Source organism: Pteropus vampyrus, unplaced genomic scaffold (genome assembly GCF_000151845.1).
Source record: "Pteropus vampyrus isolate Shadow unplaced genomic scaffold, Pvam_2.0 Scaffold104, whole genome shotgun sequence".
Classification (NCBI taxonomy): Eukaryota; Metazoa; Chordata; class Mammalia; order Chiroptera; family Pteropodidae; genus Pteropus; species Pteropus vampyrus.
Window position 1 is genome coordinate 5,005,629 of NW_011888885.1, and position 26,789 is coordinate 5,032,417.

Below are 26,789 nucleotides of genomic sequence, written 5' to 3' on the forward strand. Positions count from 1 at the left end.
TACAATTAGGTTAGAAAAAGCGGCTCCTTATTAGCCCCATTATTAGCTGAGATAATACAGAGGAGAGGCTGGGAGAGCCACCCTCTCCTCTCTCACCCCGGCTGACTGTATAGGCAGCCCCAGGCCCAATTAAGCCTCCACTACCACCTCTGCCTTCTGGCCAGGGAAAGTGCTCCACGCGGCCCAGAGAGAAAGTGAAGGCAGGACTACTGAGGCAGGGCATCTGTTCATAGCGACAAGTCCGGTCCCAGGCCCCTGAGGTCTGCACAAATATCCCTCCACCCCGGCCCCCACCCTAGACCAGCAGGTGCCGAGGTTGCTGGAAATCTATTAGAGCACAGGTCCAAAGAGTACCAGGGCCAATCTGATCAGCATCTCCTGGGCCAACCCCTTTATTTTACAGAGAGGATGAGGCTAGCAAAAAGCAAGTCGTTCATATAGTGTGAGACAGTGACCCAGCCAGAACCCAAACTCTCAGGAGTCCTTCTCCAGCCCCCAGGTGGGCTTACACACAAGGCCTTGGGGCTTTGGCCCAGAGAGTGCCCTCAAAATTTGTCCAAAGGCCCTTGCTGTTGGGCTCTGGGTGATGCTGCCCCTTGCCGCTTCCCAGACCTGGTTTTATAGGCAGCACCTAAGATCAGAGAAAAACTAGAGACCCACTCCCCCCAGAAGAGAGGAGCCTTGTGTGATCTGCCGCTCCAAGAACTCCAGCTGTTGCCCAGGAGGGGCCTGGACCAGTGGTCACTGCGTGTTGGCAGCCCTGGCCCATCTCCCTGCTTCCCACCAGAATGAGCTACCTTAGGCAGAGAAAATACCAGAGTCAGACAGTGGGGAGAAGGGCACCCCAGGACTGCCCAGCCCCAGTCAAGGCAGGAGCAGAGGAGAGGTGCAGGAAGGGTGTGAGGCTGTGAGTGAGGGCAGCAGGCACAGTGAGTTAGTTAGTAGGGGTCACCGAGAGCCCGAGGCACAGCCAGGGCAGAGGGTTCGCAAAGGAGACTAGCAGGGAGTAGGCAGGAGGGAGGGGCACAGGCCCCTATAGTGGAGGCCACATAAGTCATCTGAGATAGCCAGGCCTGATCCCTGGGTCCCAATGGAAGGAGAGAGGGTGAGTAGAGGTAGGTGCCACAGGTGACCATGGGAATGGAGGTGGTGCCAGAGGCCAAGTGGTCACTTGGGATTGACCTGATCTCCTGGGCTGGACCCAGGTGTCTGGTCAGGCCCAATCCCCTGATAACCAAAGCCTTTTCCCTTCTTTCTATCCCCGGTCTGGCCACGCCCCTCCAGCTGGGCACAGTACTGGGTGGGTGTGGTACTAGCAGGGAGGTGTGATGCATGTTTGATTCCTGTAGCCCCAGACTAGGGAGTGTGACTTCATCCCCATGACACTGTTGGGTAAGCCAGTGTACCAGCATCACCAGCCCTGGGAGCTGATTGAAAATACAAGTGCTCACCCCCTACCCTAGAGCACGCCGTAAGTATTTCTAGGTGGGGCTTGGGCATCTGTGTTTTCATATGGTCTCTGAGTAATTCTTATGCACACTGAGGTGTGGAAAGCTCTGGTGTAGAGCACGTAGAACACCAGGTCTGGGGAGGAGGGATATAAAATGATCTGAGCCCCTCTTCGGGTTCCGAGTGCTCGTTATCAGCTGGAAAGGTAAGGCACGCTATTGTAATCGGTGTACATACTTGCACGTGCCAACAGGAGCCTGGCAGAATGTCCCCAGAATGGGAGTGCAGTGTAAGAGTAACGAGAGCGTTTAGCATTGAGTGGGTGTGTGAGGAGGAGTTCTTGGGGTCCATGAAAGTCTGCATGTGTTGGTTCTCGGTAGAGAAACTTCTGTGGGCCAGCCCTATGCTAGGATTATGTTTAGGGGTGAGTGTGTATGTGTAGACACTTCAGTCTACAGACCAGCTGAACCCACAGGGAAAAGCTGAAGGCCACTTCCTCCCACCTTCTCCTCAACCCCAGCACATCAGGAGTTTACAATACGGCCTGACGAAAAGACATGGGAGCCAGGCAATCCAGATACAAACTAGCTAGAGATGACTGAGCCCCCAGAGAGACGGTCTCTCAATGCCAAACACCAGAGCTCAGCACCACGGGGACAGCAGACATCAATCCACTTAGGGCCTCAGGGATGACCTCCAAAATGGTGGCTCAGCGGGGCTCCTGAGCCCCCACAGATCAGACAGCCCAACACCCAGAGGGCAGCATCTGCCAGAGGCTGGCTTCTGGGGATTGCAGAGTAGCGGAGAAAGGTAGAGCACAGTGGTCCCCAGCCTGAAGTCCCAAGCCCTCGGCAGCCTGAGAAGGCAGCCACATGGGAGTCCTTACGTTCTTTTCAATATTTCTAAAAGCTTAAAAGAAAGCATACATATGTCTATGCTAAGACCCCACAGACAAATTTAACGGCAATAGTCTTTTTTTTTTGTCATCCGTCAGTGTGAAACCTTCTGCAGCTCAGAAACTCTGATTAGCAATTACGTGTGCCTTTGATTAGTAAAAATAGTGAAACAAACTCATTACTGAAGCGCTCTGAACTTCAAAGACAGTCTTTTAAAATGTGGGGTTTGCTAGAGATGATAAGGGGGGCCCTTGGGGATGAACAGGTTGGGAACCACTGCGTGGCGACATCAGAGCACCCTCTGATGTCCCACAGCCCTGTCCCAGATTCTCAGAACCTCCTTCTGGGGGCCGTGTTGGGAGGGGCAGGAGCTGAAGGACCAGGGGAGGACAGGACCAGGAGGGCCTTCCCAGAGACATGGCCCTCGAAGAGAAGGAACCAACTCACTCCCAAATCTTCAGTTTTATGGAGAAGCTTATGGCTAACTCAGGCCTTTGCTTCCCAATTTCTGCAGTTTGTAGCAATGACGTGGCCACTGAGATTACTTGACTATTAATGAGTCTGTTCAATTATTCATTGTTACATTTTTAAAACAAATCCTTCCCTTCTCTGCTCCTCTCATCCTGCTCACTTGGATCAAAGTCTCCCTTTCAGACAAAAGGAGACAGGAGAGATTTGCAGCTCTAATAATCGAACGGTGTGACCTAGGAAGAGGAGCAGGAGTGGGAAGAGGCCCGGGGGGCTGGGGAGCTGGGATCTTGGAAGCCTTAGAAGAGAAGGTGGGTCCTTCAAGAGGTGTCCGAGGGAGGGGAATGCCGAGGCCCTCACTTCCCATAGAGCGTAGCACAGGTCCGTGGAATGACAGAGCCCAGCACCCCAGGGACCCTCGCCCTCTCACCCCAAGAGAATAGAATCAATGAGGCATGGAGAGGGAGCTAAGAGGATGTCCCCGCAGGCATGCGGCAGGCCTGGGGGCAGGCAGGGCCTGACTACCCCCGGGGCACGCCCTGGAACCCACAACCCCAGACGCAGTACCTGGCGCCGCGCTGGCTGAGCTGCCGGAAGCAATTACATCGTCCAGCATTAGATCTAAAAGAACGAAACACGACATCGGTCACTGGCTGGACCAGGCGGGCTGGGCAGGGCCCCCTCAGCAGCTTGCTCCCCCTCAGCTCCGACCCTCACTGCCTATGAATGGGGTTCAATGACCATTGTGAGCACTGGTGGCCGGTCCTGAGTGTCCAGCCCCAAATTGGGGGCACAGGGCACTTGAGGAAGATGAGCAATTCAGCCCACTCGCCAGGGTCACAGGGACAGGGAATTGGAGGCACAGGGAGGGGCAGGCAGCCTGTCACTAAACAGATGTCCACTCCTACCCACGCCACAGCCTCAGCAGCACCTGAGACAGCTACAGACCCCAGAAGGGGAGCCAGCTGGTCAGGCAGGGCCACAAGTACCTCCTGCCAAAAGAATTCCGTCTGCAGATGCCCTGCAGAGATGGCAGACTGCGAAGAGGGGAGGACGGATGGAGCAGGGGTAGGAGCACGGCTGCTGGGGGGAGTGCGCCTGCTCAGCTTCAGACGTCCACATGGAGAGCCCAGAGGGGACCCCTGCCCCAGGGCTGAGCAGGACGCCTGGGGCGCAGATATCAGGATGTGGGACATAGACGGCTGCATCACTCACTGCTGCCCAGAGGCCAGTATCCCCTTAACACCCACCTTGAGCAGCCCCCACCTCTCACAGGGCACATTGGCTCTGTCCCACCCTCACCCCCTCCCACACTCTCTCCCCTCACTCCAGGTGCTCCTCACAGGCAGCAGGAGCTAGAGCCAGGGGCAGAGGGGTGGGAGAGTACACCGCAGCCCCTAACCCATTTGGTAGTACTCACATTTCAACAAACCAAAGAGAAAACTCAGAGCACTGCACACATCTTATCGGCGTAAGGAAGACGGTTTGTGAAAAGGTGAAGAGAGGAAGGGAAACCCAGGGAACAAATAGAGACAGACACACAAAGGCTTAGAGAAACCCACACAAAGAGACGCTTAGAGAAACGTGGGCAGTGACAGAAAGAGAGAGTCACGGAGTTTATCGAGAACCAGACAGGCAGGAGCCCTGAAGACAGGGAGACAGGTGCAAACACACCTGGAGACACCGAAAAACAAAGGGGCTCCTGCACCTGTCACTTCTCTTGCATCCTTCCTGTAATCATGTGTCTTTTTGCTTAGTCTCAGCTCTTCCATGGCAGAAGAGCGTGGCGGGGAATAGGATGGGGGCCTCACCCAGCCAATGCCAAGAGATGTTGGATATCGCAGGTAAGGGGCCTGAAGGCTTTAAGGCCAGGAAGTCATGTACTTAGAGTTCCTGTGACCTCGGGCCTTCTCTGAGTCAGGGGAGGTGTTCATCGTTGTTGTTGTTGTTGTTTTACAACTTGGCCAAAAACTGAGAGTCAGGAAGCCAGGGAGTTTTGCTAGAAAGGAAGGGAGAGTGGGTCTGGGGTCCTCTCATACTGCTGTCCATTTGCAGCCTCTGCTGAGGTCCTGCTTAGCAGCTACAGACGCTAGGCAGGCACAGGTTCAAGATGCTTGCTTGCCAACCCTGGGGCAGGCAAGCTGGCACCTGGGTCAATCCCTGGGTCTCTGGACACCTGCCCAGGACAATGGAGCAGGATTCTCATCCCATGAGGCTCCTCTGAGAGTTGAGCTGGGAGAGGCTGTGCATTACTCCCACCTGGAATCATCTGGAGAGTATGACGCCGAGATCCAGGAGCCCCGCAGGGTGGGGGGAGCCCCCCTCCCCTACGGGGCTGAACTGGTCTGCTTCATGCGGGCTCTAAAGGCTGACATGCTCTTAGGGGGAGGGAGGTGAGGAGGGGGGAGAGCATCTTCTCCCTGCCCCTCGCCCCAGCCCCTGGCCCCCTACAGTCGCAAGACCAAGGTCAAGCACGACTCAGAGAGATGTGGAAAGACTACCGACCAGCCATCTGCTTCTCCTTACTCCTTCTCTTTTTCTCCAGTCTTCGCAGACGCTTCTCCTCCCGCCGCCGGGCCTCCTCCTCCTCCTGGTGCTGCCGACACTTGTGGAAGTTCTCCACCACCACTCCCACAAACATGTTCAGAACAAAGAAGGCCACAATGAGCAGGAACGAGATGAAGTACAGCAGCATCCAGGGGTTGTGGTTCATGATGGGCTGGCAGGGAGCAGGAAGGACAGGGGGAGCCATCAGCCCGAGGGAGACTGCCTCAGGTGCTGCCCCATCGCCTGGCTTCTTTAAGACAGGGCCCACAAACTCAATGAGCTATAGTGACCCAGCTGGTGATGTAAATGAACCATGTGGGTTTGTTATTAGGCAGCAGGGAGGGTTGGGGATTGCGGCAAAGTGGAGAGTGGTTCTGTCTAAAAGGGCAGTGGCTTCCTTGTTCTAGCTGACTCCTACTCTGAGGAACGCAAACCTAGGATCTCTGTCCCAGATCTTTGGACGTCTCCTGAGCAGGCCCAAATCTGGATTTTCATGTGAAATTCATCAATTTTTCAGTGTTCACCACTAATTTAAAAATTAAACATGTTGCGAGCCAATAAACCATGTCTGGATTTGGCCCTCGGGCTACCAGATGCAGCCTCTGCTGTAAGAGGTGATGCCTCTTTGATAGCATTTTGCCTACCTGCCTTGCTCCCTTTATGTCCAGTGCCTGCACCCATCATGCCGGGAGTTGGCCCATTCTGAGGGACCTGAGCTCAAAGATGGATCCAGCCCTACCTGCTGGTCCACACCCACGGCATCCAGCCCGTCGTACATGATGTCTACCCAACCGTCCTTGGAGGCCAGCACGAACAGGGACATCAGGGCCTAGAGGAGGGGCGAAGAGGAAAGGACACCCTCTGAAATCTAGGATGTGTGCTTGAACCACCCACCACCTGCCCTCAAAGCACCCCCTGGCTACGGCTTGGGGGACCCTAGCCCTTCAGAGGTGAGGCTGGACTCCCACTCCAGGCCCCAGGAAAGCTCTCTGTCCTCAGGCTCCGTGGCTGGTATGAAGCCAGAGGAGCCCTGGGAAATGATCAGACCCCCTGATATCTGGAAACCAAGGGAGACACGAGCAAAACTGATCAAACAACTTAATTTTCTACATCTCTGTTTCTGTGAATGTGGAGTACGAAAAGAAATCGTCTTGACAGGACACCTCACCCTGTACCATGCTAAGCAAACATACATCATCTCATTGCACATCTACTAGGAGCCTCCAAGGAAGTACCATTATGACCCATTTACCAGGTGATGATACTGAGGCCCTGGCAAGTCAGTCGCCCTGCAGGCATCCCTAAGCACCAACTTCTGTCCCCTGCAGACTTCTGCCACCACTCCCGCCCCCACCTCGGAGCCTGGGGCTCACCTGGCCAAGGTTGTCGAAGTTGTACTTGTGCCGGACCCACCGGTAACGGGCCTCGGCACAGTCAGATTTGTTGGTGATGTTCCTGGTGTCCTCGCCCTGGCACACGAAGAATTTCCCTTTGAAGAGCTGGACACACATGCACCAGGAGACAGAGAGAAGTGAGCTGTGACCCAGGAGGCCCAGAACTCCCCCGCCCTTCTCCCCCGCAGCAGCCCTGGGGCCTGAGAGCTCCGAGCACATCCCCAGTGAGGGTGGAGCACTCAGCCCTGGGATCAGTCAAATCAAGGAGCCTCCCTCGAAGGCACCCCTTCCTCTGGGCTCCTTGAGAGCCCTAAAGAGGGGAGGAAACGTCATGGGACGGGTGCCGAAAATGTATAGAAGGAGGGGAAAGGCCATTTGTTTTCTACAAAGGGGTAGGCCAGTGGCTTTCCAAGTGGGGTCTTTGGGACAGCATCATTATCATCTGGGGAATATACTAGAAATGCACCCCAGATCCACTGAATCAGACACTCTGGAGAGGGGTCAAGTGATCTGGTTTAATGGTGGGAGCAGGCTAGATATGACCCCATTCTGTGGATGAGGAAAACAGACTTGGAGAAGTAAATTCACTCACTAAGGTCGTATAACCAGTAGATGGCTGAAAGGGGGCTTGAACTCAGGTCTGTGACTAGAAAGCTCACCCTCATCCCAGAAGAGACCAGGCTATGACTGTGGATGCGGAGGGGATTTGAGGGACAGGAGGACCAGGGGGCTTGGGCAGCTGCTCGGGACAGACCTAAGTCCACTGGAAGAACCCGGGACTGGGCTGAACAATGGTTCCCTCTACTCACCCAAGGAGGCCAGGAAGAAAGGGAAGGGAGCAGGCACTGGGCTTACGGGAGGCGCTGCACAGCCTTGGCAACGATACCCCAGCAGAGGCCTGGGGCTAGGGAATTCTAGGAAACCAGAACAGCCCTCACCCCGTCCCAGGACAGAGAGGACACCCCAGGAAGTCAAAGGAAGGGAGAGGGATGGGGGAGCCACCCAGGAGCTCCCCTGATGCCGGAGTAGCTAGCTGTCTACCCTGCAGCTGAAACACTTGGAGCCAGGGGCTCGGGAAGACCAGGATGGAGGGGTTCCCAGAGGTGCCTCTGAATCCTGCAGGCAGCTCCTGCCCTTTTTCCTTCCACACCACGTTCCCTCCCTGGGCCAGTGGCCAAGTTTCCCCTGGAGCCCCCACTTCCTGCCTCATCTGGGGTCTGCACCAGCCTGCCTGCCAGCACTCCGCTAACCTGGCTCAGCTGTCTGGGCCCTGGATCCCCCAGCCTGGCCTGCAGCCCACCCCCCTCAAGCAGGAAAGGCAGGGAGGGGATCCCGGAGCAGACTGTGGGCCGGTACCAGTGTCTGCACTCAGGAATATAGTGTGTAAGTAGGGCAGAACAACAGCCTGAAGCCATCACAGGTCAGAAGTCTCTCTGAGGCACTCGTCCCCTTATGGACCCTCTTCCAGGCTCCCAGTTTTCAGCAAAATTCCCAGGAGGCAAAGGGGCCTGAGGCCTAAAATCTAGAGGGAATTTCCCTATGTATTTCTTTCTGAAATAAAGACAGCAGCAGTTCAGGTCTCAGCATCTGTGGGCCGAGAAGGCCACTCCTCAGGCTTTTGCCGATAGCTGACCCACAGGCCCCCACAAACCTGAACCCCCAGGATGCCAAAAATGATGAAGAAGGCACAACAGATGACCACAATGTTGCCGATGGGCTTCAGCGAGGACATCAGCGTCTCCACCACCAGCTTCAGGCCCTGTGCCCGGCTGATCACTCTGGGGAAGGAGGGAGGTAATAAGGGTTTCCCAGTTCAGACAATGCCCTGTCCCTGCCCCCTCAATCTTGGCTCTGTGGTTCCAGTTCTGGGCTCTGGCTGAAGGAAGAGGTTGGCTTTCTGGGCCGGCTATGCAGAGTAAGTCCTCTTTTCCAGGGATTCCCACCCATAATCTCTCAAAACAGGAAGCAGACACCCACATCCCCACCCTCACATCCATTCCTGGGATGTATAAGGATTACCTGATAGGGCCGGGTGGGATTCAACTCAAGGGACGTGTTCCCCAGGGATGCAGTAAGGCAGTGTGTTGTGAGGATGGGGAGATACAGATGTAGGGAGCATGTAAGAGCCAGGCAGGGAGGGGGAGGGGTGGGGGGGATTGCCACTGCTAGGGCAATATCATCACCACCCACATCCCCGTCCAAGTTCTGACTCTGGGGTGGGGGCGGGGAGTGGCTGCCTCATTGGGGAGGGTTTCCTGAGCACAGACCCCTGCTAGATCTGGCGGGTGACCCCTGAGAGGGGTGTGAAGGTGGAGAAAGAAGGAAAAGGAGTCTGTTACCTTGCTGGGGACAGTGGGGACAGCTGAGTATCACCCCCGAGGGCACCACCCAAGAGAGAGCTCCGGCTGAAGGCTGTGAGGCCCTGCCTATGGACCCTTGTATTGTGCCCTGCACAAGGCCAGGGGCACAGTAGCCCTGAGGAGTGTGTCATGTGGGGAGTGTCACTGAGCGGGAGGTGCCCAAGGACAGAAATCCCTAGGCCCATAGTTTAAGCCGACCGATGACAGGGTTCCTTGTGGGGATCATAAGCAGGATTCAGGGGTAAGTAGGGCTCGTGCTCCATCGTGGGGAGCTGGTTGTTAGGGGTGTCCCTGAGGAGGACGCCTGCTTGGGCGCACCTGAGCGGGCGCAGGGTCCGCAGCAGCCGCAGCACCCTCAGCATGCCAAGGATCTTGGTGCCGCTGTCGGAAACCATGGACACCAGGATGTCGATGATGGAGATGAGCACCAGCAGCCCGTCCAGCACATTCCAGCTGCTTCGCAGGTACGCCTGCTCCCCAAAGCACCAGCCCAGTGCCACCACCTGGAGATGCCCACCACGTCACTGTCACCGCCACCTCCCTGTGGTTCCCAAACCTGCCCTCCACTGCGGCCCATCCTCTCCACCCCCACCAGGAATCAGACAGCCCCAAACCAGCACCAACTCCCCCATCACCTTCACAGTCATCTCTGCCAGAAAGACTGCAGTGAAGACGTAATTGGAGAGGGTCAGGAAGATGCGTTCCTGCAAGAGAGAGCAGGCAGGTGTTGCCCACCAGGGCCTCCTCCTCGGGCCAAGTCTGCTCTGCATACAGAAGCCAGGAACTGCTTCCAGCATTTGACTCAGGAAAATGACCCCTTCCCTCCCCAACAAGGTAGACAATCTCCTCTCCCCGCCACCATCACACACACACACACACACACACGCACGCACGCACGCACGCACGCACACGCACGGCCAGTGCCAGGCCCCCTGTCTCACTTACACCCCTGCCCTGAACAGAACTTCCTCCCGCCCCTCCCCAGGGTGGCCTGGAGGGGGAGATGATCCCACCACAGTGCGCCACCTAAGTCCCCTACCTTAGGCCCTCTTCCGATTTCCTTCTTAAAACTGGGGCAGAATTTAACTTGATCTCTGACCCTTCCCCCCATTCTACTCTCCTCTCTGCTCCACAGACTCGTGTTCCTGCTGTGTGCCCCAGAAATGGAGCTGCAGGGCAAGCTGGGGACCTGAGTACAGGCTGCGCATCCCCAGGCACGGCATTTATGCTGGGCACAGTCTGGGGCAGGAAGGGAAAGAAGACGGCCCAGTCCCCTCATATCTGTGGGCTGATTCCGTTGCTGGTTGGCTAAGGGAGGGGTGTAGAGAGCTGGAGAGGCAGAGGCAGAGCATGAGTGTCAGAGAGAGTGAGAAAGAGAAAAAAGAAAGAAAGAACCATGCATATGACAGCTAGAGATAAAGGAGCTGAGTGGAAATATGGGAGGAGAGACATGGTGACAGTGGCAGAGAGCTCTGCAGCAGGCCCCGGGCAGGAGGCAAACAAAGAGGCCAGAGCGACCAGCTGCCCAGTGTGACCCCACACAGGCCCAGGGATCGGGGTCCCTAGTGCTACGCTCCTTCACACAACTCTTCCTGGGCACTCCATCTCTACCCTGGCCCGGCTGGAGCCCACCCTAATGGAAACCAGAAGCCCCAGCAGCACCGAAATCTGAACAATGGTGTGGAGGCAGCGAAGGAGGGGCAGGGGGCCACCTCCAAGCGAGTGGTGCGAGATGCCGTGACAGGCAACAGAGCCACCCCCCACCCACCCTTCTTGGACTAGAATCATTTTCAGAGGGAGAGGCTCCGATGCCAGGCTGGGGAGAGAGAGCTTCCAGAACAGCTGGGCCCACCCGAAGAGGTTAGGCCCCCGCAAGTATGTTCAGACACTCAGGCCTCTAGTCACTCCTCTCTTTCAGAGAAAGACTGACAGGTTCACAGCCAAGAAGAAGTGACCAACGTCCCCCCTAATATCCCTGAAAACCTACTTGTTTATGACCTGGCAGGACCAAGAGGAGCCAGGGCAGCTTCCCTCTCCCCCTCTGCATTGCCCATGGGGCAGGCTGGGTGAGATGTCTCCCCCTTCAGTGTGTGGGTCATGGATGAAACTGAGACCCTTTGCCGGGAGCAGGGGCAGCACGATGGCTCTGCCCAGCCAGGGCCAGTCTCGCTGTTCGCCTCATCCCAACACTCACCGACTCACACAGGGGCCTCACAAGTCTCTGGCTCACGAGAACACGCCGTCTGCAAATAGCCAGGGTGCGACGGAGCTCACTTTTCACCCAGGTAAGAAGCAGGGCCCACTCCCTCAGCTGGGCTGGTGTATCACAGAAGGGAGACGGAGGCAGGAGAGGGACATAGGAGGCATCCCGGGGTGCCAGTTGCAAGGGTGGGAGTCAGGGAGACCTAAGGGGGAGTTCTGGCTCCCTCCCTCTGTGTCTTTCTGGGCCTCCTCGCCCACCCTGCTTGCTAACCCGGGAGGGGCCTGGCACAGAGCAGGCACTCAACAGCCACTGTGTTTAGTCCCAGGGACTCACAGCACTGTGTGGGTCGATCTTGGGGCGTTCCATGGCGATGGTGATACAGTTGAGGAAGATGATGACAAGGACCACATGGTCGAACATCTTGTGCGTGATGATCCGGTGACATAGGAGGCGGAACCTGCTCCAGGACAGAGGCCAAGGCTGAGCAGGAGGCAGGCAGTGCAGCAGTGAGAGGCATCGCCTCACGGCCCCTACCTCTCCTGGGCCCTCCCAACCTGAGGCCCCTCCCTCACACACTCCCATGTCAGGGGACACTCTAGCATCAGCATCAAGGGATAATGTCCCATGAGAAGGAAAGGCTGGAGGCCAGGTCAGGGGATCCCTGTTTACCTTGACTGAGGAGGGAAGATGTAGGCAGACCAAGAGTCTCGCTCACGACAGCAGGCAGGGAGCCGGGCCCGGATCCACGCTCTCATCCGTTCCCCTTTGCTCTGTCGAAGGGTCACCAGAGTCGTGAACGGGGCCAGGCCACCAAGTTCTCCATCTCTCACTTTCTTAGCAGTTCTGTGGCCCTCACTCCTTGTCTATGCTCTTCCAGCTCTCTGCCTTGCTTCTCTTCCTGTATGTCCAAAACCACCTCCCCATGTCCCTCTACGCCCCCATCTGGTCCCTGAGCATACCTAATACCTAATGTGCTTCATCTCCCCCTCCTCCCTTGCACCCTCTCCCCACTCCCCCAAGCTCTCCACTCTTTCCCCATCTCTACCTCCAGCCCAGCCCCCGTTTGTCCTCCCTCCTTCCCATCCTGCTGGGCTTGGAAGCCACATCAATTACCAAACACTGTACCCATCACAGTTGTCTATTCAAAGACACACCTGGGATGAGGAGACACTGGCCCTTTCTCCTTACATGCTAACCTGGAGGTCCCAGGACCCTGTGCCCATCCCAGAGTTAAAGGTGGTGGCCGGGGGCTGGGGGAGGGGTAATGGGCAAGGGCGAGCGTGAAGTCAAGGTTGTGATGAAGTCGAGATGAGAGAGGGGGACAGGAGAGGGCATTAGTTTGGAGAGATGAGTGATGGGTCTTTCTGAGTCACAGGGGGAGTGCCATGAAAGATTCATAGACATCTGCCTAAAACTATTCATATCCACCAAGGACCTCAGAGCCACAGCACCAGGCGTGATGAGGATCTGGGGCTAGGTAGGGAGGATAGAGGGGGAAAGGGGGGTGTTTGGAGCTCGGCCTCCAGGGCTGGCACCCCTGAGATCCCTTGGGCATAATGGTAACTTCGTGAAGGCCACAGAGCTGGGAGGGGTTGTCCAGCCTTGCCCCAGGCTGGGCACAGCTCCCCTTGCTCAATGTCACTGTGCCCACAGGAGCCTCACCAGGTTGCCCTCGTCATCACCATCATCTCCATCCAGTGGGGGGTCATCGGGCCGCAGGCTCCGAGCCAGGTGCCCCAGAGCCGACTTGCCATTGCAGTCCTGGTGCTCAGAGGTTGAGCTGCGGCCACTCGCTGTGCGGTGTAACCCGGGCACCTGCAGTGTGTCTGGCAAGTCAAAGGAGCTCTTGGCTTCCCGCTCCAGGGAGCCCCCATGGCGACGGTCGCTGCCCGCTGGGCTGGCTCGCTCCTCTTCTGAGCTCTCCTCCTCGTCCTGGCTCTCCTGGCCCTCGCCTGACAACAGGGACCGGCGCTCCCCGCTCGGGCTCCTCCGCTTCAGGCTGGACGCACGGCCTAGGCTGTTCCGGCTGGAGCGCCTGCTGGTCCAGCTGCTCGCTGCACTCCAGGGGCTATGTGGAGAGCTACGGGCGCTCGGCTGAGGGGTGAGCAGAGGAGAGGGTGGTCTCAGCGAGGGCCATGCAGCCCTGTACCCCCCGCATGCACCCTGCCTCCTGTGAGCCCCCTTGGCCTCACATCAGGTGTAGAGACATGACGAGCAGGAGCTCTGGTCTTGGATGCCTGGCTTTAGGTCCTGGCTTACTCCGACCAGCTGTGTGATCTTAGGCAAGTTACTAAACCTCTCTGCACCTCAGTTCCTCATCCGTAGTGTCATAAATAGATATGACACGAGCACCTATATCTCATTTACTGAAAGAAGTCTTACAGCTGAGCAGCAGTATAAAATAATGGCCAGAGCGGGGGCCCTGACACCAGCCTCCTGAGTTAAAATGCTGGCTCTGTCACCTACTTACTTCGGAGCTTCCCACACATCACTAAGGCAACCTGAGATGCAGATCTCCATCTGTAAAATGGGGATAGTAATAGTATCTACCTCATAGGGTTGCTGTGAGGATTAAATGTTTCTAGAACACTTATGAGCAGTGTCTAGAAAGGTGTCTGGCCCAGAATCAGTGACTGGATGGGGTTTGCTATTACTGTGATGAGGTATTAAGGAGGTAAGGACCCCACACTTTGTAGAGGGGACTCAGAGGTTGAGTCTCACCCAAGGTGTCTCAGGAAACAAAAGAAGCAAGATTCGAACCCAAGGCTAGGCCTCCTCCACCGCCTGAAATGCCAGCCCTCACTGACCAGCACGTGCTCAGGGGTGTCTTCCTGGGCCTGCCCACGCCCATCCTCTCTCCCCTCCTGACGTCCTCACATCTCCCACAGTCGGGCACCCACAGGCACCCCTACCGGTGACTTCATCTCATGGGCCGCCCCTGGCTCAGCTGACCCGCTGCTGCTGGTGCGGCGGGAGGCGGGGCCCAGTGCCTCTGCCAAGCCGGTGCTGGAGCTCTTGGGTAGGGACATGGGCGTGGCAGCCGTGTGGATGATAAGAGGTGGCAACAGGCTCCTCCGCAGCTCTGGGTGCTCTCCCAAGGACACCACTGCAGGGAGAGACAGGGAGACCCTGAGTCCACTCAAGGCTGGCCCAAGACGGAGGGCTGCACCCCCACCCAGGATAGAGACTCACAGGCAAAGCGCTTCTTCCTGTCCCCGTCGCCATCCAAGCTGGGCGAGAAGAAATCGGGCTCTGACTCCGACTTGGTGGCATCTCCCTAGGGTGGGAGAGCAGCGGGCCATTATCGACCTGGCTGGGCAGGGGTCAGTGGGACAGCAGGCGGTCTCCCTGTCTTCACACGCACACACTACATATAGGCCACGGGAACCAGCAACCACGGCACGAGACATGCACTGGCGTAAACTAGACCACCCAGGCTTGGGGCCCAGAGCTCCCCAGGGCCCTCAACACCTCTGCCTCCCACCAGCCACACCTCAGAGAAGCCACTGCTAACCCCAGAGCCCACAGCACAACCAGCCTGGCTGGGACCGGCTCTAAGAACAGCTAAGGGGATGGGGGATAACCAGGTGGGTGGGTGGCACAGGCCCAAGGGAGCTGGGGATCTGAGTAAAGTAGTCACTAGAGCCTCAGTTCCGAAGGCCACCTGTGCCCTCTGCTATCCCCCCATGGCTGCCCTCCCCAAGCCTCAGACCTGAGGACCCCAGAAGGAAATTGAAAGATCCCAGACTGAGCAGCTCAGCCCAAGGACGCCACTTCAGTCCCTCTGCCTCTCCCTCTATCTTCCCCAAGCCCCTGCCCCTCCCCTGGCCCCATTTTTACCTCTCTCCCTGTCTCTGGGACAGTTTTTTCTTCCTTCTTAGCAGGTCAGTAGGTTCCCCAGTAATTACACACTTCTTCTTAAGAAGTTATTAAAAAATACTTGATTGCTACTTTCGATAAGGACATAAATATTGCGTAATTGGCATCTCAGGGGATCATTTTCATTAACTCAGTTTACGTCCCTAACGAGGCCTTTAATTATCAAGTGGGATCTCCAGGGGGCTGCTCAGGATATACGGCACTGTGGGGTCCTGCAAGAATCCTGACTTTACCCGAATTCTGGTGCCAGTGCAGGAAACAGCAGGGCACAGGCTCGGTGTGAGGGCCAGAGGAGGAGTGTGCCCCGAAATGTCTGCTGGACCTCCTGGGTGGTCAAGGAACCAGCGACTGGAAAATGGATTTAAAATTCTGGCACATTCTGTCAAGAGCCATCTGCACCCCCTCCAAAGACTTGTCCTGAGCTGAGGCAGCCTGTGGGGTCTCCAACAGGGGCTCAGGGCAAGGGGGAGGGGAGATAGATGGGGGAGCACAGTCTATGGCCACGGATCCCAACTCCACTGAGACCCAGTAACTGGGACTCCTAGGGGCCCTCTGCCTAGGCACGCACACGCGGTGTACCACACACGTGCACACAGAGGATTCTAAGTCCCTTCCTTCTCCCTCCATCCACCAGTCTGTCAAGGATGAGAATGTGCCCTTTGCAGGTTGATGGGGGCAGAGGCAAGGAGGCTCCTTCCCTCAATGTTCTCAAGGGGGAAGGGACTTAAAATCGAAGCCAGCTCACAACACCAAGGACCACCACGGCGACCACAGGTTGCACAGCAGCTGAGCGTGAACACGAGCACAGAGACACGGAGGCGAAGTGGAGGGGGCACAGGGCACGGGGGTCATGCCGACTCATGATCGCGTACCTACCCCCTGGGAGTCGACAGGCAGCTGAATACAGCTTAACTGTCCACTCGCATCTTCCCGTTTGCTGATTTCCTACAGGGAGAGGGGAAGGCAGGGGACGGGCGCTGGTCACAGGCGCTCAGGCTTTCAAACATCAGCAGTGTCCAAAGAGGATGAAGAAAAGGAGGGATGCAAACCCGACAGCAAGGGAAACAAGACACAGGGGTAGGAGGAGAAGAAAGGGGACAGAATGGCCTTCCAGAATTCAACCACAGGCCCTCAGGCCAGAATGAATCTGAAGGGTGAGAGAGGAGGAGGCCACGCCAGGAAGATGGGAACAAGGGCAGGAAAGGAGATCAAGCTCCAGATAGTCCTAATAACAGCTACCATTCACTGGGGTTTTCCAGCCACCGCCGACTGCTTCATTACCACTAGCTTGCTTCCTTGCAAGGTGGGAAGGGGGGGCTGCCAGCACCACCTTAGAGGAGGCACCCAAGGTTTGGAGAAGTTAAGAAAATTACCCAAGTCACACAAAGAATAGGAAGTGCGTCTGGGCCTCAAAGCCAAGTCTCCAGCTCCCCCTTCCTGGCTGGGAGAATGGGCAGGGAGGGTGGGAAGGAGTGGATCGAAGTCAGCGACTAGGGAGGAGACAAGGTCAGGAATGGGAACAGGCCTCCTAACTCCCATATGCTCTGCTTGCATCTCCCCCAGTCAGTACAGGTCTGGCTGCTCCAACTGGGATGGGATGTGACAAGTAACACTGGGATGATGGCTATGATGTTGTTGAATATTAATTAATGGCCTCACACAGGGCCTGCTGCCTGTTCATTTAATTAAGTGTGTGGATGATAAATATGCAGGGATTCAGGGCACTGCCCCCTGCAAGTTGGGAAATCAAGAGTCAGCTGGCCCCATCCCCTTAGCCACCTCCTCCTACCTCTTGGCAGGGAAGCAAGGCCTGCAGGGGGCCACTCTTGAGGCCTCCTGCTGATGACACCCAACAAAATGGGGTGGCCACTTACTTCCTCCACTGACGTAGGTGGCCTCATGCCATTACAACAGCAAGAACCAGCCTCTCCTGCCAGGTTGTGGGGCTCCCTCACAGCCACAGGTACAACTCCCTGAAACTCCATACAGGAGAGAGCAGGTGCCTCTGGAGGTGTCCAAGTCACTAATATTGAGTGGCCACCTCTTGCACCCCAGGTGTTGGCTCGCCACATGCGGGACAGTGAGCAGCTGGTCCAGCCCCTCCCAAGGCACTTCAGGGCCTTACCATTGCCCACCCCCATGGACGGGGTATTGATCCTGAAATCCTTTCTCCATCCCACCCCAGACCCAAAGCATCATGCCCTGAGTGAGACCCTCCCTGTAGTCACTTGTACTCTGAAGGTTGAGGAGAATATGGCCCTAGGCTGACACCTTAGGCTGAGACAGCTGCAGGCCCCCAGCAGGGCCAGAATGACCAGGCCAGGCTCGAGGGCCAGGTTGCTCTTGTTCCCACACATAGACTTTGCTGCTGCCTAGCAACCAGGCTGGCTCTATGGCACTCGATTTAACAAGGTGTTTGCTGAAAAAACCAGTGGCGGGGAGGGGGCTGTCTGTTCTGGGCACCTCCAGGACCACCGAGGTGGCTGAACGGCTGCTGAGGGGAGAGGAATAGGCCTGGGGTATTTTCCATTTCCCTCCAGAGTTCCACAGGAATTTTTCTGAGAGAATATTAGTTGTCAGGAGCTGGAAGGGGCTGAAGGACCCACAGTCCCACTCAGCTCCTCCTATCACAGGCCAAGAGAGTGACTGAGAGTGGTGGGTCTCCATAGAGACTCTGGACCCTGTGGGAGCACAGTGGCACCCCTTACACCTTCAGGCCCCAACGAGGCCCCAAATAAGTGTCCTGTGCCAGGGAGAGGACCAGCGTCCCTCCCTCCTGCAATAGGCCCAGGCATCACCAAGGCAGGGCTCACCCCCACCAGCTGCCCTCACTGTCACTCAGGGGGAGGAAACGCAATAATGGGCAAATACAACAGAAGTGGGAAAAGGCCAGTGTGGGACAGATGCCCCCGCACCCCACCAGCCCAGCCTGGCCCTCGGGGAACAGCCCTCCCTCACAAGGCTGGGAAAGAGGCGGAAAATAGATTTTTGTTTTTCCACCATGTGCCGAATATTTATAGACCAGGCCGCAGCGGGAGTTTCCATCCGGGTCACCCAGAGAGAACTGGACCAAGAGCTTCTCCACATCCAACCTGGAGCATTTCTAGGTTGGGTCAACCTGCCCTGTGCAAGGCACTGGGCTGGGCCTGGGGTGGGAAGAGGGGCAGAGCTGAGAGAGAGGAAGGGGGTGCAGCCCTTCAGGCAGAGGTTGTATCCTGGCACAGAAAGGGCAGAATCAATGTAAATCAATATTAATTGATGACGCTGACTGTGACGAAGGTGATGGAGCCTGGGCTGGAAATAGGACGCTCATCTCTGCCATGCCTGCAGCTAATTGGTCTCATTTCTCACTCTGGGCAGCTCAGCCCTGCCCGGGCCCTGGTGGCATCTTCATCAGTTCAGCCAGAGCTCAGATGACTTGCATACAAGTTTCCCCCACCCTTCAGCTCAGATGTGTCCCCCAAGAGCACCTGTTCTCAGGGATCCAGCTGCACTGTGTGCCAACACTTTTCCAGCTCTCTGGGGAAGGGTCTAGCCAACTTTGATGAGGAAGCCCATTCAGCAGCTAACCCAGGACCCAGGGACTCTCACAACCACCCTGTACCCCAAGTGCTGAAGGGCTGCCCTAGACCAGAGCCTCCCACCGCTAATCTCCCCACCAAGTATGAAGGGCACTTCCTGCGGGACCTCCCAGGCCACCAAAGCGCAAGCAGGGAGCCGATTCCTCGTAGAAGTGTACTGTTGCGGGTGGGGGGTTACCTCGGCCTGGAAGCCCTCCACCAGAATGGCAACAAGCAGGTTAAAGAGCACATAGTTGCCAAAGGTCATGAGGGCGATGAAGTAAAGGGCAGCCCAGGACGACGTGGAGGCCATTCCGTTGTAGAGCACCTTGTTCCAGTCCTCCTGAGTCAGGATCTGTGGGCAGAGGATGGGCGTCAGGGCTTTTACCAAGGGCACCCGACCGCCCCCATCCACCCTGCCCTGTTTCTCTCGCACCTGAAAAACGGTGACGATGGCCCAGAGCAGGGAGTCAAAATTCTTCCGGTCCGGCAGCGTGTCCCCGTCCCGCTCGGATGCAAATTTGCAGCCAAAGAGATGCATGCCCAGGATGCTGAAGACACAGGAGTCACGAGGTGGGGTCAGGTCCCAGCACCCCTGCCCCTGAGACCCTTCTCCCAGCTGGCACCTGCCCTCACCTGAAGATGAAGATGAAGAGCATGAGCAGCATGCAGAAGGTGGCCACGTTGTCCATGGTCTTCATAAGCACCACGAGCTGCCGCTGCAGCGCCGGCAGGAAGCGCACCAGCTTCAGCACCCGCATCAGGCGGAAGGTCCGCAGCACCGACAGGCCGCCCCCCTGCTGGCCCACGATCTCCCACACACTGCAAGGGGGGCAGGGAGCCTGAGCCCGCTGCATGCTCACCCTCTGCCTGCTCCTCCCTTTGCGAGGGGCCAGCAGCACCTGGGGGCCTGAACTGGCCAGCACATCCTGAGAAAGTGGTGCACAGACTGGCCCTCGGGACTCCAAGCAGGAGCCGCCAAGATGGCAAGGATCTGGGTGACGGCTCTACCCCGCTCCATTCTCCCCTTCAGGCCAGAGATCATATCCTGCCAATGGACAGCCCTCTCCCTCAGTCCGGCCAATGCAACAGCATCAAGTTATGGAATATTTGCTTCGTTCTCTTTTAATGAAATCTAAAGCCAATCCAAAAAGCAATAATGCAGTTCTCCTGGGCCTAGGCCTGGGAGAATGGAGCAGTTTCCCAAGATCTAGGAAATCCTAAAGCAAGCTGCCGGCATCTGAGACGGTTTCCCAGCACTTTGCAAGTAGGGACAGCTGCCTGGCCTCATACTTCCTCTAACTCCTCTCCAGGGCCAACTCCCCAGTCCTCACCCAGGCCTGCGTGTGGTCGAGGACAAGAAGTGGGGAGAGGAGACGACAGAGGGGACCGGCCAAAGGAGATATGAAGCCAAGTTCCTCCTGAGCAAGGTAGGGCCAAGAGAGAGGGTAGAGTGGAGCATGGTGGGCCCAAAGAGTCTCCACCCATGGCGGGGTAGGAGGGTCTGTGGGTCAGTGGGGCCTGACTCCAGACCCCTTCACCTCAGAGGTACAGGCTGAGTGGCTCCTCACCCCAAGCCTCCCCTTGGGCGTTCCTCAGGCTAGAGGCAGTGAAGGGGCAGTCATACCTGATTACAACAATGACACCATCGAAGATGTTGTAGGGGTTCTTGATGTAGCCGAAGGGACCGTAGACGAGCAGCTTCAACAGCATCTCCAGGGCAAAGAGGCTGGTGAAGACGATGTTGCTGATTTCCAGAGCGTTGGTAAGCTCCTCGGGCTGGAGGGCAGGGCAGGCGTGAAGCAGCCATGGCTTGTCCCTGAGCCCCTCATCCCAGTCCTCCCGAACAGGGGGCCACAGGGAGAGAAGGAGCAGGAACAGCGAGCTGGGGAAGGGGGCCAGGGCGGGGCTGGAAGCCCAGGCTCATGGGGAAGACCCTCCCCTGAAAGGTCCATGAGGAAATGCACTGAGAGACAGCCACGACATAAAACCTCAGCCCCTCTGTCCTCTGCCATTCTTGGCTCTGGGTCTCAGATCCTGGGGTCACAGGCTCACCAGAGGCCCGCGCTGTGAGTTCTGCCCACCTCCTGCTGGGAGTGTCGAGATCCATCTTGCCTTGTGCTGCCAGGTCATCTCAGTGGGCCCAAGCCAGCAGTGCAATGATGCTGGCCCACGTCACAGGGCAATTGTCAAGGCCTCACATGCATACCAGTCACAGAGCCACACACAAAGTCACGTGTGCTCTACAATTACTCTGTGGACTTGTCAGCCTTCTCTTGAACAACTGTTGGCTACACTGCTTCCTTCCAGACACATGCACATACACAAACATACATATACACACAAATAAGCATACACATGTACAAACACACACAAATCCGCACACACACAAATGCATGCATATACACACGACATGCTGATGGGCAGAAGGGAAATCCCAAGAGGGGTTATCACAGATGAGAAGGCTCCTGGAGCTGCTATCTGGGTTAACTCTCAGCCTGTCCTATTAACTCACTGTGAGACCTTCAGCAAGATTCTCAACCTCTCTGGCCAAATAAAACACTAGAGGTAATTATTATTTTGCTCCGACCCAGGGTCTGGGATTAGAACCAAGGACACATCCTAGTGAGGTCATCAGAACTACTAACAAACTCGATCTCATCTGCCATTCCAGCTCACTAGTCACCTCCTTACCTTCCTCCTCTTTTCAGTATTAGATGCCTACGGCATGCCTAGCAATGCGCCAAGTATTAAAGGGGCTACAAAAACATGCCAGCCATGCTCCCTGCCTCCCAGGGGCTTAGCATCTAGCTGAAAACAAGTTGTACACACACAAAACAGCTGAATAACCACAAGAGGCCTTAGATGCTTCAATGACAAAATAAATTATCCAGACAGTAAATCCAGGAGTTTGGGGACAGAAGGTGAAGGAAGAGCACACTGGGAAAGTCTTAGGAGCTAGCACTTGAAGTGAACTCTGAAGGGTGAGTGAGGTCTCTCCAAGCAGAAGGGAAGGGAAGGCAGCACAGGTAGAGCACAAGGAATGAGCTCTTCGGGGAGAAAGGAAAGGGTGTGGCTGGGCTAGGGATTCAGGGTAGAGATGACTGTCTCCTTGGAGCCCACTCTCCACCTGATAGGGTGTTTGACCACTCAAAAACCCAACCCAGGGTCTGGGATTAGTCCATGGTAGCTACTAAAGAATAATAAATAAATAAATAACCAGATGAAGCCCTTAGTGCATCAGACACCTCCTCCTATTCACCCAGCTGTTTCATCTGGCCAGCTGCCCAGGTAGGTCACCCAAGCATGGAACTAGGCCTTGGGCGCCACCAAATGTATCCTTACGGCCCCAATCTGTACGGCCAGCCTGGGTGGGAGGTGGGGAGAGTTGGAAGGAAGGGACTTCTGATTGTCAGATGAGGGTGTTTGAGGGTCCATGGCTACTCAGAAGAAGAGAAGCTGTCATATCTAGAGTTTTTGCTCCCCAGACTGCAAGTGGGGGAAGGAAGGGGCACTGCCACCTGACCTAGTGAATAGGATCACAGGGAGATAGGACCTTCTGTCTTTCCATGTGAGCCTGGTGCAGGTGGTGGGAGGGGCCATTATCAGGATAGATAAAGCCCAGGGCTCAGACCCCTCCTGACAGGGTGGATCCCCAGCTCTGTGCTCCAAGCCAGTCTGCCAGGGAGCCATGGTCAGCAAGCCTGCCTCCTTGTCACTCTGCCACCTGCCCAGTTGTCCATCTTTGGATTGGATAAAAATGAGGAACACAGACCACACAGGTGCAATGCTTTGTGGGTTCCCAGGCTCATAGTATGTCTCACCTCATGTCACATAAAAGCCATCAGACCTTCCTTGTTTTACAGATGAGCAAAAGAAGTCAAGAGATGGTGAATGATTGGCTCAAAGTCATAGGTCAGGGAAAGCCAGGGAGTGGGCCCCCATCCCACCTCACTCTGACTCTAATATAATACCAGTCAGGACCCAAATCCAACCTGGGTGACAATGATGGGCCTATGAATCCAGACACACAGATGGACTGAATACATAATGTGTCTTCTAATGTATGTAAAATTATATTTCACATGAACATAGATGTATGAATAAAGAACGAGTTGATTTGAAAGCATAGCTGAGGTACACTTACAATAGGTGAATATTATGGCATATAAATTATGCGTCAAAAAAGCTGCCAAAAATAAAAATTAATAAAACTTTTTTTAAGTAACTGAACACTCTGTAGCTTTTGTTATCATGTATTCATTCAATCGGTGACCTCTAAAAGTACAACTACTACCAGGAATATGGAAAAAGAATATTCTCATTGTTTCCTGATGTTATCCACCACAGGGCGAGACAATCTATACCCGACAGCTCATGGACACACAGACCCACACACACTCGCTCACCCTCACACCAAGAGTCCCATCAGAAGGATGGTGCAGGGCTCCCTCAAGGCCTGCATCACCTGTTCCTCATCAAGGAGGTTGTCAGCAAAGGCTGAAGCCCCCACCTTGCCCCTCCATGTAGCTGTGGCATTGGAGAAGCAGATAGAATGGAGGGCTGGACATTCTCCCTCAGCCCACACTCTCTCTCCTCCACTCTCACTGGAAACACTTAGGGGCAATGCCTATTCCCTCCCAGGGCCCTGGAATCCCCCGTGATTCATGGGAAAAAAGCTCTCCTCCCCCAGATAGCCAGGTCTGCTCAAGTTCCTAAATTGGAGGCTGGGAACATTCTCTAAATGCAGGAGGAGGATGCAGAGACACGATCTTAGCAACACGGTTGCCCCAGGGACCAGAGCCATGATCCCGGCCACTGTAACTGCGAAGGGGTGGGGAGGGAGCCAACTTCTGCAAGTCCACTCCATGGGCCCGGCACTGGCTCATACCTTCCTCCCAGGGTGTATTTCCTCCCTGCCTCCTAGATGGCCTGCTCCTGGAGGTGTGGTAATTTAAAGGAGGTCACACCATTTGCTCACTTAGAAAGGTACAGAGCTAGGTCCATCTGTGCTTTTCTCTGCATCTGTCCACACTGCCACCCCCCAGCCACACACACACACCCACACCCACACAGAGCCCATGCAGATGCACATAGGCCGTCAGGCAGGTGGGTACCAGCCTCTCCTCATTGGCCCTCCCCAGCTGCCAAGAAGTCTTTTCTCAGGTCTAGACTGCATCCTCCCTCCTGTTCACAGATGTCAAGGCCCAGTGGGGGCTTAGGTGAGTTGAGGCCAAGCGGCCTGAGCTTCTCCCACCCAGGGGCCCCAGACTCTTCTCTGGGCTGATGCTAACTGTAAATCTCCCATCTCCCATCTCCCAGCACTTCCCCGGCCCCTCAGCCTGTTGCTTTAGAGCAACTGTAGCCCCAGGTAAGCTGCTCAATACTTCCCAGAACCAGGATTCCCCTGAAACCCACAGCACTTCCATCAACTAACCCACAATGTACACAACACTGGTGATAAAAAGTGGGGTCCAATCTGAATACAAAAGGCCTAGCAATTCTGAAACTTTCTACCTGTGCGATCTAGGGCAAGTTCCTTAACCTCTCTAATCCCCAGTAGCCTTTTCTGTTAAACAGGGTAACACTGCTACGTGGAAAGTCTGCCCTGCAGAACACAGGAGTTTAAACCTGTGAATACACCCAGCTAAGAGCCATGCTCACGAGGCCCTGTGGGCACTGACAGTGGAAGGAGGCCTCACACGTGGCAGCACAGAGTGCCTGCAGTGCTGTAACTAGGCACCATGCTGGGGCAAATACCAGGAGCAGCCCAGGAGCTCAAACCCAGCTGAGGTCAGTGGGCCAGTGGGGAGGAAGCGGTGGGAGGAGAGCTCCTGTGGAGGGCACGGCCAGCTGGGGCTAGTGTGAGCCAAGGTGCAGAGGAAGGAATGCATAGGCCAACCTGGAGACCAAGAATCAAGTGGTCTGCCTGGGTCAGAGGATGGAGAGACGGGCGGGGGACAAGGCTACAAGGTTAGCAGGGCCAGGCAGAATGATCTGCTCCACAATCCAGGCTGGACTTGCCTCTGCCCACACGCTGCCATTGAGGCTTCTGGTGTGGGGGGAAGAGATGTAAAAATGGTGTATTAAGAAGATTAATCTGGCTGCAGTGATGGCAGCATGCGGATGGCTTAGAGAGATGAAGAGATGGAGACCAATTAGAGGATGTTGCAGAGGTCCAAGCAGGAGGCCTGAGAGCTGGCTCCGACTAAATTGGAGGCTGGGAACAGTGCCTTTTGCAAGGAAGGTGCGAGGGAGTAGACAAGCTGGCTGAGAGCTGAGTGGGGCTTGAACAAGTCACCTCAGCCCTGCCCAAGTGCCACTCCCACCCTGTCTCCTTAGCTCCCGCCTGTTCCACTGACCTTGAAACCTCTGCTCCCGATTCTGACTCCTTGGCTCACCTCACCTCTTCTTTCCACAGTCCTGCCTGCTGCTTCCACACACCTATGAGAGGTGGTCCAGGCAGGCCACAGTGATGGGGTGAGGGTCACTGTGTCAGTAGGACCTCCTCCTCCTTCCTCTTCTTCCTCTTTCAAGGAGGTGTGGCAAGTCAGGGGACATCTGTGTGGCAGGAGGTTTCCAGGAAACCCCACAGGCCTCATCATACAGATCATGACCTTGCTCTGTGCCAACCCCCTGGAAGCTCTCCAGCTTGGAACATTGCCTGCTGGAGTATCATTGTGCCCCAGTGCCTCCTAACAAGCCCCTCTCCACAATTCTCCATCAACTCCCTGAAGCCACCCCAAGTAAACACACAAGCTAAGTAGGCACAGGGCACCTGCAGCGCTCACTTAGCTTGGAGAAAGACAACTCGAAGCCTCTGCGAGTTGTTAAAATTCTGGCACTGTGGCCCCTTCTCCTCATCTGCCAGGACAACCTCAAAACCCAGAGCCCGTGGTGGACCATTTGAAGGCTGCCCTCATGCTGCAGATCGTAGAGGGCTCCTGCCCTGCCCAGCCCCAGGCCAGATAAGTCCCCATCCCCTGTGCCTCTCCAATGCGGCTGTTGAATTGCTGAGCATTGCTAGGGTCACGAACCAGTGCCGACCAGACAGGGCGATGGATGCCCTGCTGGGGGCCCCATGCTGCTCTGCACCTTCATTCACCATCCTCTATTGCTGGGTCTCCATCTCTCTCCCCCAGGAGCTCCCTGCAAATTCTCCCTCTCCTTGGTCCCCATCCCCACTCTCAGTCTGGTCTCCTGCTTCATAGGGCTCCACTTCCCTCCTTCCCCCAAACAGCTCTGGTCCTGAAACCTACTCCTCTATCTCTCTTTCCCTCCTGGAAAGGAGCCAGCCCCTCCTCCACCCGCACCTTTATCTCACCACAGCCACCAGGCTTCCCCGGGCCCATTCTGTTCCATTAGTTATCCCCTTTTCCTCCAAATCCTCCAATCTCCTTTCCCCTGCCTAAAAGCAGAAGCCTTCATGTGCATCCAGGCCCATTCAACCCTGGAGCCTGGGCCCCACCATTCCAGCTCTCTCTGAGGAACCTCTCCCTGACCCTCCTCTTAGCGGATGCCTGAGCCGCATCTGAGCCAGCTGCCAACCCCTCCCGCCTGATGGCCAGCCTGCCCTGGCTTCCCTGACCCTGTGCTGGTGACCATCTCCTGCCCTTCTAGGCTGCCTTTCTCCCCTCAGGCCAACATTCTTCAGAGTTGAGTCCGAGCCCACGCCCTTTCCTTGGCTCCCCGTCACGCCATCTCCCCCACTCCCACCTCCCCAGCTGTCCCTGGGTGTAGAGGACACTAAACAATCTCCCCCAAGCCCTTGGCTCCTCACCCCGAGAGCCAGCCTGCCTGAGAGCCTTCCCAGGGTGGCCTGCAGCCAGCTCAGGCAGCATGTCCAAAATAAACCCTCTCACCTCCTCTCCCAAACCTGTCCTTCCCCGACTTCCTGGCTCTATCCCTCTCCAGGATTCTGTCTTGGAACCTGGGAGTTATCTAAGATTCAGGACTGCCCCCACCCCTCCAGCTGCAGGTGCCAAGCTGTAGACCCTACCAATGAAATGGCTGACCCCCACCTCCTTGCTCTC

The 26,789-nt window shown here is 56.1% G+C and overlaps 1 protein-coding gene across 14 annotated transcripts in view; it reads right to left on the reverse strand.

The window, feature by feature from the left end:
* CACNA1G (calcium voltage-gated channel subunit alpha1 G) overlaps positions 1-26,789 on the reverse strand; it is a 62,330-nt gene that overhangs the window by 12,539 nt on the left and 23,002 nt on the right. For 6 of the 14 annotated variants that reach the window (XM_023533555.1, XM_023533557.1, XM_023533553.1 and 3 more), the window contains 16 exons: positions 20,384-20,535; positions 19,393-19,578; positions 19,193-19,307; positions 18,956-19,111; positions 14,510-14,594; positions 14,230-14,423; positions 12,980-13,411; positions 11,987-12,087; positions 11,651-11,774; positions 9,750-9,818; positions 9,433-9,617; positions 8,406-8,532; positions 6,734-6,859; positions 6,100-6,189; positions 5,319-5,532; positions 3,381-3,434 (listed from right to left, as the gene is read on the reverse strand). In XM_023533555.1, coding sequence (XP_023389323.1) covers positions 3,381-3,434; positions 5,319-5,532; positions 6,100-6,189; positions 6,734-6,859; positions 8,406-8,532; positions 9,433-9,617; positions 9,750-9,818; positions 11,651-11,774; positions 11,987-12,087; positions 12,980-13,411; positions 14,230-14,423; positions 14,510-14,594; positions 18,956-19,111; positions 19,193-19,307; positions 19,393-19,578; positions 20,384-20,535 — 2,410 coding nt within the window. The remainder of the gene's footprint in view (positions 1-3,380; positions 3,435-5,318; positions 5,533-6,099; positions 6,190-6,733; positions 6,860-8,405; positions 8,533-9,432; positions 9,618-9,749; positions 9,819-11,650; positions 11,775-11,986; positions 12,088-12,979; positions 13,412-14,229; positions 14,424-14,509; positions 14,595-18,955; positions 19,112-19,192; positions 19,308-19,392; positions 19,579-20,383; positions 20,536-26,789) is intronic. The other 8 variants (XM_023533564.1, XM_023533554.1, XM_023533559.1 and 5 more) reach the window with 2 other exon arrangements.